Genomic DNA, 14,936 nt, shown 5'->3' on the forward strand with positions numbered 1-14,936 from the left:
TGTCCATAACATGTGAAGAGGAGGATATTACCAACTGGTGGTATAGTTATAAATTCTATACATCAGGTGGTAATGGTACAAAATGTCATATCCGCTGTCCCATAGACTGCACCTGTATCCTTGGTAACTATACAGTATCAAACAACTGTACTAATGGAGACATAGCTGAGACTATAATCCCATACCCATCTGATGTGAGGTATCTGAGCTGGGCTGATTCCACATTGCATGGTGTCGAACCAAAAACATTCTCTATATTTGCTGATATATTAGATGGATTACATCTAGACAATACCAGCCTCCAGTACATTCAGCAAGGAGCTTTTGATGGGTTAACCATTCTGAGGTTCCTATTCCTACAAGACAACGATCTTACTAAGATAGTGCCCGGTATGTTCAGCGACCTGACAAGCTTGGAGTGGTTGTCCCTTTCAAACAATCATCTGACTGGCATAGTGTTATCATTCAGTGGATTGACAAGCTTGAAATGGTTAGTCCTTTCAAACAATAATCTTAATGACATAGTCCCTGGTGTATTCAGTGGATTGACAAGCTTAGAGATGTTATACATTTCAAACAATAATTTGACTGACATAGTGCCTGGTATATTCAGCAACCTGACAAGCTTAAAAGCATTATACCTTTTAAACAATTACCTTACTGACATAAAGCCTGATGTATTCAGCAACCTGACAAGCTTGATAGAGTTACACCTTTCAAACAATTACCTTAATGACATAGTGCCTGGTATATTCAGCAACCTGACAAGCTTAAAAAGTTTATCCCTTTCAAACAATCATCTAACTGACATAAAGCCTGATGTATTCAGGAACTTGATAAACTTGAACCTCTTAATCCTTTCAAAAAACCTTCTTACTGACATACTGCCTGGTGTGTTCAGTGAATTGACATTCCTGATCGTGTTATACCTTTCAAACAATCACCTTAGAGAGATAGTACCTGGTGTTTTCAGCAGCTTGACAAGCATGAAAGCCTTAGACCTTTCAAACAACCACCTAACTGAGCTAATACCTGGTGCATTCAGCAACCTGATAAGCTTAGTAGCATTGGACCTTTCAGACAATCACATAACTGAGATAGTACCTGGCATATTCAGCAAACTGCCAAGCTTGTATGGATTGAACATTTCAAACAATCACCTTACTGAGATACCTGCTGGAGTATTCGGTGAATTCTGCAACAAATTGACCATTTATGTTGTAAATAACACATATGCCTTGGACGATTTCCGTCTATCATTGTCACACAATAACCTTTCCACATTACATTCTGGCACATTTCAAAATCAAACTGAACTCAGATATCTTGATATTGATCACAACCAATTGCAGTTCCTTCCACAAGATATTTTTCACAACCTGAGCCAGCTGTTACATTTGGACCTGTCAGTAAATAACTTGGTTCACATTCCTACTGAACTGTTTATTCATTGTCTCCGTACAGAAAGAATTGACTTGACTGACAATCCAGTTTTGTGGTTTGAGCCCAATACATTTTCAGGGTTGAATGAAACTGTAGATTTAATTGTAAGTGACCCTTCTATCTGTTGTTTTACATCAGCTAACTGCATATGTAACAAAGCTCCATCCCCATTCCTGACATGCAAACGTTTGTTGCCATATAATGGTCTTCGCATAGCTGTATGGTTTGTAGGTGCTCTCTCTTTGATTGGAAATATATTGGTCTTGTACATTAAATACAAGCATAAACATCGAAGTAATAAGGTCCAATCCTTGCTGATCACAAACCTGTCAATATCTGATTTGTGTATGGGTATATATCTGATCATATTAGTTTCAGCAGACATTTATTACACACATTATTTTCCATCATTTTCTGAATCTTGGAGATCTAGTATGTTGTGTAGAATAGCTGGTGCCTTGTCTGTATTATCCAGTGAGGCATCAGCTTTCTTTATAACACTGATCACCATTGATAGGTTTCTGGGGGTGAAGTACACATTCAGGTATCAAATAAGTACAAAACTTTCACGTGTTATGGTTGCCCTGCTGTGGTTTGTAGCATTAGGCATAAGCATAGCAACATTTGCATTGTCACAAGGCAATTTGGATATTTACGCAGTTTCTGAAATTTGTGTAGGGTTGCCAATATCAAGATATCATTCTCAGAGTACAAATGAAACATCAGATAGTCAATACAGTGGATGGGGAGATCTTATAATAACAACTGATTCCCATGTTGTGTACACTGGCAGTAGGGCAGCTATGTATTTTTCCATTGCTGTGTTCACAGTCCTTAATTTGGTATGTTTTTTTGTTGTGGGTTTCTGTTATCTAGCTATTTTCATTTCTGCCAGGCAAACAGCTCAAAAAGCTGGTCGTTCCCCCAATACAGATGAAGAAATCAGAATGGCTATGAAGTGTTTTCTCATAGTCTTTACTGATTTTTGTTGTTGGATTTCAATAGGCATATTGTGTATTCTAGTCCAAGCTGGGGCAGTAGAAGTTGACCCAGTTGCCTATGTCTGGATAGCAACATTTGTCTTACCAATCAATTCCTCCATTAATCCATTCCTATATACTTTGGTTTCATTTATTTTGAGCCGAGGTCAAAGAAAGAGGCAAGAAAACATTCCACTCAGGGCAATCAGAAGATCGTAGGGAATTCACAAGATCAGTACTAAATATACTACCACTATGTGAATCTAAGATGCTGACAGTGTGTGTGAAGATACTACTGGCTGAGTGCAAGAAAGTCAGGTGCACCATAGTTTTCTTTTTGTACATAATTTATTGGACACAAAACTGGATAAATCACTGAATTTCTATGTTGATAAAAATTCAGTGCAAAGTATATGTGACATGATCAAGGGAAATGAGTAGGATGTCGCTAATATTGATTTTGAGATATTGGCAAAGAAAGTGTTAAAATTCTTTTGTTTTATATTGTTTTCAGCGATTGATAAATTGACATAACTTCACAAAGAAAAGTCGTATCAACATGGGGTTTTCAGTTTCTGAAAGCTCTAAATGTCCTATTTAGAAACATGTGTAAAACTCATTTTCGACCAGGGCCAACTTGTGACTCATTCCCCTTGATCATGTCACATATTATAATTGTATGGTATTGAACTGAAGGCCTATTGATAATAACATCACTATTACTTCTTCATCTGACTCATTAGCTCAGTTGGTAGAGCATCGGTCTGGTGATCCAAAGGTCCCAGGTTCAAATCCTGGATGGTCAGTGAATATTTTCACTGGCTGTCATATATATACATATGGAGACTTGTGTTAATAAATTTTCTCATATATGTGACACAATCTGCTCCATGGGGGCCAAAGGATGCATTTTAGAAAATTAAGTTACTATAATTATTACCTTGTAGTAACATTAGGCTATCATATACTGAAAACACCAAAGTTCTAGCATACTTGGTTCTGAAGTTATGAGGTTTTGAAATGTGCATTTTCTTATGTATTTTATTGTTTTTTACTCCATATTTTTGCCATTATCTCAATTTAAAATTTGCAACCTTTAGTCCCCACGGATCAAAACCTGCATTGTCTCTTGTTGGTTTCTTCTTAATAATGTGTTTTATGTATTTAGGTGTATTAAAGTCCCCATCTGCAATATATCGCAGATAGGACATCCTTGCACTAACCCCTCGGATTATTGTGTGTCAGGTTACATAGAGTTTTTAAGATTTGCTGTAAGTTAAGGGCTGGGATAGCAACGTTTGCACAGTATGTTTTGTGGGACCTGAGAGCACATCAGACACACCAAATTGCATTCTAAATACAAGGAATGTCCTTCTGATATCAAATAATTTTGAAATTTGCGATTTAGTACAAATTTAATGGTAATTATTAAAAATTGATATTTTTGACATTTAACAGTCCTCGAAGTAAACTTTATAAATTTAATGATATGTACTTAGAGTGTATGTAGCTGGGAGGAAAAGCCAACCATCATTTGAAAATGTTGGCATTTTGTATTGAAGATATACATTTCCCCCCAAAGACCCAAAATATTTCGATGTTTTTGCTGACTTGGAGCTTGTGCCGTATTCAAGGACTAGGTCCAACACAACATTACATTTGATAGGTCTATCGCCAAACTTTACTCCAAATCTCCAAAACTTGGACCCTGACCAAAAATATACATGTAGTATGTAAGATTTATAAGTTTTTAGGCTGTGTTAAGTTTTGTGTGGTACAGATAACAAGATTATACATTTTGTATTATACAGGGCCTTCTTGGAGATCAGTAAATGATACTAAACATGCAGGGCTAGTCTGCTTAAGGTTAGCAACTATTTTAAACTGTTGTGATTTGGTAGTTCACATCATTTTGCGAATGGTAGTGAGTTTTGGCCAAAATTGCATTGATCATTTCATTACTAGCTTGTGGAAGAATTCACAGATATACTTTTGTAGGTCCTGTGGTTCTTGTGTTATGCTGTATGAGAGAGCTGAAACAGCAACACTTTTGTAAAATGTACATAACTCATTAACAACAATAAATCAAGCACGTTTTCAAACTATATGGTTTGTCGAATGAATTTTGCAAAACATCAAAGTGTTATTTTTCAATAATATATTGATTTAAATAATGAAAATCAATATTTTGGCCGCTACGACCAACAATACGTTGTATACCCTTAAAGAAGATTATATAAATATAACTATTATTGAGTACTATTGTTTTCAACATTCTTATTCTTTTTTATTATTATTGATTGTGATTCCAAGAAAATCACATAATTTGGTTCACATTGATGTCTTCATCATTGACCAAGTCTGATTACAAGTACCATACCGTAAAGGTTCGCCTAATGGCGCAACTGGGCTCCTTTGCCTTGGGATAAATTTCATGTACAAATAGAGAGCTCCCTTCTCTGAAAATCCCAACAAGAATTAATGGAGTGTGCCCTTATCTACTGGTGAGATTTTTATGGGAGGTCACTTTTAGTTTGTGCCTCAAATTTCAGTTACGTCAAGGGAGCCCATATTAGGCAAATCTTTAGGGTATATGTGACATGCTCTGATACTTCAGACCAAAATTGGAAAAATTAGTTATTACCAAGTCTAACTTGCTCAGTACCTATGGTTGCTGATGTTGGTATTCCTACATCTCTGGCATACTTGGCTCTAAAATTATGAACTTTGTGAGTATGTGTTCATTTTCTTATGTCCCCAATAACAGGCAAATAAGTCTCATTCATGTCCCCCACTTGAATAGGAAAAAACGAGTGCACATACACACATACAAACAAACATACAAGCATCTTACCAGTGAATTCTTCTATGATCTGTGTGAGTTTAGGAAATGTTGCCTTGTTGAATATGACTTGACAGAGTTTAGTCATCCTGGGAACAAGAATGGGTAATCTCTCTTGGAGTGACTTGACACTGGTCTGCTCGATGATTGAAGTTGGTAGCTGCTCTTCTAAAAACACCTACAAGAGTATAAAGATAATGAAATGTAAAGACATGTTTTTTAGCCTGTATTCCCTATTAGGTTGAGCTAAAGGATTTCAAAAGAGCTATTTGTTTTTATTCCAAATAATGTAGTTTTGTATTTTCTGGAATCTGAATTAAAGCCTTATATTAATGTGTGATTTGTCTGTCCAGTCCGGGTCCCAGAAAAAATAACCTGACCCGACCCGGACTGGACAGACACTTCAGCAAAATAGCCGCCACTGCCATGTCCCCAGGGAAACGGTATAATATCCAGTAGGGGAGAGTGGGGTAAGTTGAGCCACTTTTTACATTTACTTTCACTACGCTCAAATAAATAAAGCAGGACCCAAATACAGTGTTACAAATGAAACATATGTATGTTTACTTGGTTATGATACCACAAAATTGTAATCAATATTTTGCACTTTCGCACAGTGAGACGCCAAAAATCATTTGCAAATTGGCTCAACTTACCCCAATGGTGGGGTAAGTTGAGCCAGTCGCGGGGGCAAGTTGAGCCACCATAGAAATGTACAGTATATGCCGTAGCTGTGAAATTCAATTTTGCCTTTTTTTAAATTGTTGTTTTCAGGTCTTTATTTGAAAAATAGTTTGATATAGAAGTAGTTTGATCTAAATATTGCATACAAGTAATTTCTGACAAGATTTTACTTTGAATAAAAAAATTGGGGAAATTCTGCAGGTTTTTCCTATGCTCAACTTGCCCCATGGCCTTCGGCACAACTTACCCCATGTGACCCTTTTTGTCAACAACCAAGCCTCCCACCTGACTAAAACTTGTTACGGTTGTAAATAGTTTTCTAAAATAGTGTTCATATATCACATCCTCAATACCCAGAATGCTATCATTTTAGCCTTTTTTTTTTTTTTTGAAACATGAAAAAAATTGGTTTTTGCCAAAAGTTCAACAAAAGTGCGAAAAATGAACTTTCTAATGCAGCTTTCTTACCCTATGTGCAAGTGATTCCATATTACACTTGAGAAGCCTCTGTTATGTCATATACAAATAAGTGGAACTGCAAAGTAAGATAAGTTTTTAATTTTCTTTCTAGAGGGGTGGCTCAACTTACCCCCTGGCTCAACTTACCCCACTCTCCCCTACTCAGAGATGTCACCTGATTCCACTCAAAAATCTGGAAAAAGGTGTGAAAACCCTGTAAAATCATGTAAATTCAGGGCTAAAGACCAGAATATGACTGGAAAACAAAAACAGAAATTTGGACTCTGTAAAAAAACCAGAAACATATTTGTACGATCTTTAGATCGACCGTCGATCCTGACTTCGATGCTTGTTTATATTGGACAATATCAATACATGCAAAAATTCATGTGATCACAATTAACAATAGTCAATTGATTTCATAAATGATAAGGATTGACCAAGCATCGAACTATATTGCCTAAAAAGTATCATCTTTGACTATTACATACCTTCATAGTATCAGGTGTGATGTATGTGCTCCATGATTTGACCTCTGACCTGTCATCACCCTCCTCAGTTACCATAGTATCTTCCTTGTCACCCATTTTGTTGTCTAAAAATACTGAGTTCGCTGGTGCAAGTAAACATACCTAAAATGGATTATATAAAAAATACTAAAATTAACTTTGATATCAAATTCGGTTAAAAGCATCAAATTTGGGCTTGTCTCTAGACCATTAAACATCTCTCCAAAATAGGATTTTCCTTGAAATCAATGGAATTCTTCTGAGATTAACAATTCTTGAAGAAATTTACAAACAATACCATGAAAGTATAAGTTTACTGAAAACTTAGAATAATGGTACAAATTTAAGGTGAAATTTCATTTTCATTTCAGAACTTTATCTGCAAAAAATGTCTACAATCTGTAAATTAAATTCAGTAGTATCATTCTTAATCTTATTGTGGGATAGCCTTTTATGATAGGAATTCATAACAATTAGTGGGTTTTTAGCGGGTTCGCCATCGGACAACTTTTAGAACTGTCAAGCTTTCGCCAGGAGTAGCTATTGATGGCTCTGAAAAAGAGCCGTTCACTGAAGACTACCTCTTGTCAACAGAGAAAAGGCATATCTCGACTATCTGCTAAATTTGAAGGTTTGGTGGCTCTGAAAAGAGCCGTTCAAAGAGCCGCACACTTACCTCAAATTTCTTGCTGAATTTGTGCAGTGTCCTATGACTCTTGTGAACTGCTTCCTTCATGGCCCAGAAATTGATGTCATTCCATCGAGAGATCTTGACAAATGCTTTAAGGTCTTTCTCGATGGGTGTCCTCTTTGTGTGGATTTCATTCTGGACTGCTGCACTGAATTGCTTGTAGTAGCTGTACACATTCCATAGGAGATCTCGCACTTCAACTAAAAAAAAATTGGATTATAGGTTTATTTTGAAATTTAAAATCTGAATAAAAAGCGCATAGTATTTTAGTACCTAAAATGCACAAATTAATACACTTACACTGTTAAATTCTGGAGAGTAAAATCTACCCGCATATTATGTTAATATTTATCTAACTAGAGGGCCTACTGTCGTGTACAAACTAATTTTCTTTAAAAGATATGCCACTCAATCAACCACTGTAAATTGAGCAAATGTTTAAAGCTTGGTAAACTAACAACTGGCACTGCCACCTTAAAACCTCCAACTGTCATTGTCACCTTAAAACCTACCTTCAGCTGAGGATGGCTTTTCAATCATGCTCATCTGACAATGGAAGGCTAACAGCATGCGTAACCTGGCTCCATACTGCCCCAGGCTGGCGCTTTCCATGAACTGCTGAAAAGCGGTCATGAGGGATTTGATGGTGACCTCTTCGCCTGTTGGTAGACTAGCCTCTTCCCCAGTCTCATGTTCCATTTTCATGATTGGATCGTCAGTTGATAGTTTCTCCTTTTCTTGTTGAAGATACGCATGTAGCAGCTGGTAGAGATGAAACCACCACTTGGTGGCGCTTTGTTCTTGATGGTATGCAACAGTGTCTAAGCATGATGACCAGCACCTGTGCATTATAATATTGTTGAGTCATAATTAAGTTAACATAAAATACAGGGTGTCCCCAAAGTCTCTTTACCAGTTTAAATCATTATGTATCTAGTAAGAGAAACTGCACCAATACTTATCTCAGGAGGTGAAACATCATGTAATTTATAATTCATAAAACAGCAACAGATAAGTTGACACCAAATACACAGAGATCACTATTACGATACCATAGAATTTCATCTACAAGCATACATGCTTCTTAATGTGTGATTTTTTGACAAAAGAGACAAAAGCTAAATTAACGTCTGTGAGATACGAAACAGCTGTTAATGCCAATACAATAGATTGGTCTTAAAATAATACTGGTTTGTAATGTTGCCTGTATTGGTAATTGATTTGCTAACTTGTGAAAGGCGTCTGCATTAATTTATAATTTAGTGTTCACCTTTTTTCGTTAAAAACTCTTGTAGAAGGAATTCTATGGTATATCATCGTTGTGTCAATCTTAAGAATATCTATACAATTCCATTGGTTCCTGCCTGTGTTATCACCTCCAGGAGATATGAGATGTGAGAGTGACATCACACACAAAATCGCTTACAATTTATATTGGCAACTCTGCAAGCAGGCATAGTATAATTGTGGAAAATTGTGGGTTCACGATGAATACCTACAGGCTCTCGTGTAAAACAAAGCGATTGCATAACTGATGACATCTCTTTCACATCTCATGGATTGGAACAACCTGTCTTATAACACAGACAGAACTAAACTGGCCTCAAAAAGAAACTTATAATTTTTCACAAGGTCATATCTTAAAATCCTGTCTATTAAAATGAACTAAAATTACACACAGGATTACTTCAATACTCTACTCTAAACACATGTCAGTAACCAAGCAGTTGTCCAACTGACACAATAGCAAAATGTACTGACATGGAACACCTTTCTGGACCACATTCAGAGCCCAACAGATTTCTGTTCAGCGTTCGATTTAACTGGATTCGCATCGCAAAATGCGAGTCATTTTTTACAAGCTGCTACTCAACTACACAGACCTGTAGCAAAAAAATGCGATCCAAAAATATCGGGGGAAAATGCCTAATTGCGACCGTGATTCACGTTGATATACCATACCATTTCATCATTTGCAATTTGCAATTTGTCGAAGTCGAAAATGTTTCCATAATTTCTATTTCCCAGAAAATCATCCACGAAAATATGATCCATAAGTCCGCAAATCGTTTCATTCTGATCACTGAATGTAATGCATTAGCTTCCGTATGCGTCTTCCAGGGATGGCAGCGCTGCTTCGGTTGTTGACAGTCCCTTACATGTGTATCGTTACTCCCACTGTCGGCTGATGCTTCGTAATACGTACGTGCGAAGACAGGCGAGGGAGGCTTGCTAAATTTTCAAACAGCTAATTATAAATGCATGCAGCACGATACACTCACGAAAACAACTTGTTGTATCACCTAATTATATATGCATGATCGGACCAGTCCATTATTCAGGTCGGGTAAGATTTTAAGAGCGTGTGGGTCGTCGTCAGTAAAATAATTGAATAAAAGAATAGTTAATCAAATTGTTTATTTACAGTGTCATCATTTCATGTTTCGTGAATTTATTATGAGTTATGAAGAAAATAATTGTCCCAATAAGTAACGAGGTGAGGTCATTTTAATTTTCTCATTTGACTTATTTTCGCACCACCAGATATTCACCCCTTTAATATAATGAAAAAAGCACGATGCGAGCAGCGAGGCACGCTCGACTTTTTAGCACGTAGCACGTGTTTCAGCTTGCCCGGGGCTGCATGCAGAGGAAAAATAAATAATGGCAGCAAAAACTCCATCTGTGGCGCTTGTTGAAAAGTGGCAGAATGAGTATGATGTCACAAGAAAGTGGATGGACACTGTCGAGGATGGAAAAGGAAACATTATTAAAATCAGTTGCAAGATCTGTCGAAAGCACCAAGCTAAAATCAAATACGCTAAAAACTTTAGCATGGGGATGATCAATGGAGCAACTGGAACGAGTTTAAAGAAAGATAATATCGGAAAGCACTCAACGTCCAAAATCCACGAGACAGCTATGAGGTTAGAAGAGCAACCGATGTCAGTTGCTGACATATACAAGTCCACGGATATTGGACGTTCGTTTAGATCGTCTGAAGCCGAAGAGAGGGCCAGGATTGGGAAGCTGATAGAGATAGCCTACCTACTTGCGTGGAAAGAGAAGCCCCTTACTATGTTTGTGGACATAGTGCAGTTGGAGAAAAGACATGGTGTTCCACTTGGCATGACTTACCATACCGACAAGATGGCAAGCGAGTTCACTGAATGCATTGCAGAGGTAGGACCATATTAATCATCTGAATAAAATACCTTTAATTTTTTTAAAAATCTCTTTAGGCCTAAATATAGTACTTCAGTCCTTCGTTTAAATAAATCAGTGGAGCTCAACAATTAATTGCTCTCCTGGAATTGTTGAATTAGAAATAGTAGAAGTAGTAGATTTGCGTCCACCGACCACCGCCCTTCCGCATGCTTGCGCTCCCAAACCGACCACATATTTTTTCTTTTAAAAACAAAATCATTATTTACCACTACAGGAACATAAAAAAATGGCTTTCGAACATAAAATCAGCAAGTTTGAAGTTGGTATAAGTATAACAGGTTCCGAAAACTGTACAACCGGCCCTTGTAATTGGACGCTAATTTGGGATCAGCTAAATCAGCTCCATCGATATTATAATAATTTATGCTTATGCGTAGTGGGGAATCCCATGAATTCCCATCCTGATTGGTTGTGCCAAGTTGTTTACAGAAAGGATCCACGTGTTTGGAGATTAAGAGATGAATCCATCTATGTACATGATGTAAGGAGGACTAGCGCGAAAATGCGCGATTCCAATTTGACGCTCGGCTCATTTGGTCAGCTCATTTGTTACCATGGGGGTTGATGATAAATCGGGGATCAGTGACAATGTTTATGTTTTATAATACGGTACGGCAATGTTTTTGATTGATCTTTATGAGAAAGGAGTTTTGACAACATAATAATCAAATTAGTTGTAGGCCTATGGGCCTAGATATTAATTTTACTTTAATTTTCATGAAAACACTAATTCAGTAGTACATCTGTATCTGTACATGCGTCACAGCGTCAGCATATATTTAAGATGGATCATGATCATCTTTATATTATTTAAAGATATATTTTAACTTTTTACTATAGGCCTACACCCCCAACTTAATAAATTAATCACTCTCCCCTTACCCTTCCCTCCTGTCTTAGGAGCTCTTGGGTCGTTCCCAATACTTCAGTATCTACGTTGACGGATCTACTGATATTACTGTTGTCGAGCGTGAACTGATTTACATATCGTTTATTGACAAGAGAGAGCATTCTCCTTTACCTACCTGCATGAAATTCTTGGCAATCAAGAGCCCTACCGATTCCACTGCCCTGGGGGTCACGTCTTGCATCAACTCAGTTCTTGAAGAATTTAATCTGCAAGAAGCAAATGCGAGCATGGTTGGGTTTTGTGCAGATGGCGCCTCCGTTAACATGGGCCACAGAAGTGGCGTGGCAGCAAAGCTTAAAAATTCTAACCCACCTCGAGACTGGTTAGTGGTGGTCCACTGTCAAAACCATCGTCTTGAACTGGCAGCGAAGGATGCGTTTGCAAACAGCGGAGTGACAGAAGTGATGACCATGCTCAATTCCATGTATGCGGTCTACTCCAGGAGCTTTAAAAGGTTGAGGGACTTGAAAACTGTAAGTGGATTGTACTCTTTTAATATTTTATAAATAATTTAAAAGCAATAATGAAATAAATTTGTAATAATAAATTAATAATTATAATGACAAAAAAATTGACAATTGCAATTTCATGCCAAAATGAAAAAAAAATGATGATGATGATGAATATGATTGCAGTCTTGCAGATGAATGTAAATTGATTTGAACAATGAATGCTAATTTGAAATTTCACTTGTTGTGATTTGAATCACACAGATGAATTCATCTTTTAATCTCCAAATACGTGAATTCTTTCTGTAAACAACTTTGCAATTGCATAAAATTGAACCAACTTGTGATTGTGATTTGTGATGTTATCTCTACTATATCATAATTCATATATATTTTCATTCAGCTGGCAGATGTGATGGAAGACTCTATTACCAAGCTTGTGAAAGCTAATGGTACTCGTTGGGTGCAGTTCAAGTCGCGTGCGTGTGTGGCGCTTCTGAAATCCTACCCTTATATCATCTCTCACCTGGAAAATGAGGCTGCTGCTACATCAACCGTTCCTGCAGATAAGGCCAAACTACTGGGGTACCTGAGGATCCTGAAGGGTGTTAAGTTCCTTATCACTCTGGTGTTCTTCAAGGAAGTCTTGGAACCTCTGTCGCAGCTATCACTTAGTTTGCAGAAAACTGCTGTGAGTTTCGACAGCTCAATGGCCAGTCTGGACACATTTTACCAGAGTGTGGAGAAGTTGAAGGAGCTGTGTCAGGTTCAGCCTACTGTTACCGTTGTCGTCAAGCAAGAAGATCATGAAGATGTGGCAGAGCCCGCAGAGGTGCACGATGTGGTTGATGAGAATGAGATGGATGATGTGGATGAATCAGATGACAATGTGGAAGTGGAAGTTGTTGAAGATGAACCGGCTGAAGTTGAACCTCCAGCAAAAAAACATGCTGTTGAAGGTTTGGATTTCAAAGATGTCGTAGAAGAACTCAAGCGTAAGGTAGGCCGACTGATTGTTGACTTCTAATATTGATGGCATTTGATGATGAATTTCAGCATCACATCATTCCACAAGTTCAACCCCACAAGAACAAGATTTATAATAATAATGATTAATGAGACGCTTGTATAGTGCAGAAATACCTTAAAAAGGCCTAAGCGCTTTACAGAAATATTCAAGCAATAGCAAACACAAAAAGTAAAAAAAAAAAAAACAATGATAAAACCGCATTAAATACAATTTATACAAAGAAATAAAATAAACACAAAGTTAAGAGAGAGTATCATGTATTACTTTATGTCCACCACTAATATGATATTTTAATGTAAAATAATGTGATGTTATAAATGTTCTCTTTATTTCTCACAATAATAATTTATGTAACAGATTGATGCAGGAGCACCTTTGACATACAGGGGAATTACTCTTTCTGGACAGGTGAGCATTGATGCTATGAAAGTGAAGCTGCTTGGTCTGTTGGAGAAGGTTGAGAAATGCGTCCGGAACAGATTGGGCGACATCAACGAGGACATACAACTTAAACCAGTGCGACTGATGAACACCCGCGTTTGGCCAAGAGAGAAAGAAACACTTCTAGGGTTTGGAGTTGATGAAGTGGTGACTTTCACAGAGCATTTCTCTTCCTTGGTGGAATCTAGGGGTAAGTTAGTTAGACTGTTACGACACTAACGACAGTATTTCATTGTTCTAGTAATTAGTAATAAAGTGGTTAACTATATATACTAATTTTGTGTGTTTAATTACCTTCTTCTGCCACTCTCATTATAATCAAATTATTTTTATTCTGAAAGGTTGCTGTCCTGATGATCTGCTGTCTGAATGGAATCGCTTCAAGACGTTTTGGCTGATGAATATGACCCAACTAGCTCCAGATGAAACATGGCAAGTTCTCATTAACCACTACACCAAGCAATATCCCAATCTTGTACACATGATTTCGGTGCTGTTACTTATTCCAGGTAAGCAAATATAACTTAAAGATAAACTACTAGTGTTTGTATAAGCTGATAATAAGCATAGATTATACAACTTTTCATGATATAAATTTTTTTTATTAAGAGTATTAACATTAATAATAATAACATTATCAAATTACACAGTTACACTGAAATTATACAAAATTGTCTCTTTTTATTGACTTCACACCACACTCTTTATTTGAAATTATATTTCTACAAATTACAATACAGTGTCCAACGATAATCGTCGGCGTGGGTTTTCTACCATGGGACGTGTTAAAACAGACGAAAGGAACCGCATCAGCAGCCAATCACTCGACCAGCTGATGCGGATCTCACTTGATGGGCCAGAGCCAGAAGTATATGATTCAACGAAGGCTACAGAAGGATTCTTCACAAAGAAGAAAAGGCGACCAAACCAGGGTTCCCGTTAAGGTTTTAATAATTAAATAAACACCGCACATTAGCGGCACGTCCTCGTTGTAAACAAATCAATCGGGACTTCCCCAGGCCATGTGATCAAACAGCTGTACAGCGATCGTTCGGAAAGCATGCAAAAAGTGCACGATTTCCTGACGTTGCATTTACAAATATTGCAGAATTTACTTCAATTCTCAGCAGGTGGGTCAAAATTGTGGGGCTTTTATTATCTTAAAAATATAAAAGAATAAAAATTCCTTATTTTTATCATCAATTAAGGATAAAATTTCGAAGTTTTGTCTGCGTTCAAATGCATGTGACATGGACGGGAAATACTTGAT

At 37.1% G+C, this 14,936-nt stretch overlaps 2 protein-coding genes across 2 annotated transcripts in view; one reads left to right on the plus strand and one right to left on the minus strand.

The window, feature by feature from the left end:
- Positions 1 to 14,936, minus strand: part of LOC140157609 (midasin-like) — a 153,986-nt gene that overhangs the window by 31,944 nt on the left and 107,106 nt on the right. Inside the window, exons 68-71 of the mRNA XM_072180849.1 lie at positions 8,121 to 8,449; positions 7,594 to 7,808; positions 6,900 to 7,040; positions 5,278 to 5,443 (exon numbers count right to left, since the gene is read on the minus strand). Of these exons, the coding sequence (XP_072036950.1) occupies positions 5,278 to 5,443; positions 6,900 to 7,040; positions 7,594 to 7,808; positions 8,121 to 8,449 (851 nt within the window). The remainder of the gene's footprint in view (positions 1 to 5,277; positions 5,444 to 6,899; positions 7,041 to 7,593; positions 7,809 to 8,120; positions 8,450 to 14,936) is intronic.
- Positions 10,444 to 14,609, plus strand: LOC140156464 (zinc finger protein 862-like). The gene is made up of 6 exons (XM_072179408.1): positions 10,444 to 10,791; positions 11,737 to 12,219; positions 12,599 to 13,195; positions 13,583 to 13,856; positions 14,008 to 14,175; positions 14,407 to 14,609. Exons 1-6 carry the CDS (start codon positions 10,444 to 10,446, stop codon positions 14,607 to 14,609), a joined length of 2,073 nt encoding a protein of 690 aa, XP_072035509.1.

Source organism: Amphiura filiformis, chromosome 7, assembly GCF_039555335.1.
Source record: "Amphiura filiformis chromosome 7, Afil_fr2py, whole genome shotgun sequence".
Lineage (NCBI taxonomy): Eukaryota > Metazoa > Echinodermata > Ophiuroidea > Amphilepidida > Amphiuridae > Amphiura > Amphiura filiformis.

What these genes read in the sequence shown, in the direction of transcription:
- LOC140156464 (XM_072179408.1), top strand. Translation starts at nt 10,444, where the DNA reads ATGGGGATGATCAATGGAGCAACTGGAACGAGTTTAAAGAAAGATAAT. An exon ending in TTCCTTGGTGGAATCTAGGG is followed by an intron (nt 13,857 to 14,007) that starts GTAAGTTAGTTA and finishes TTATTCTGAAAG; the next exon opens with GTTGCTGTCCTGATGATCTG. An exon ending in GGTGCTGTTACTTATTCCAG is followed by an intron (nt 14,176 to 14,406) that starts GTAAGCAAATAT and finishes ATTACAATACAG; the next exon opens with TGTCCAACGATAATCGTCGG.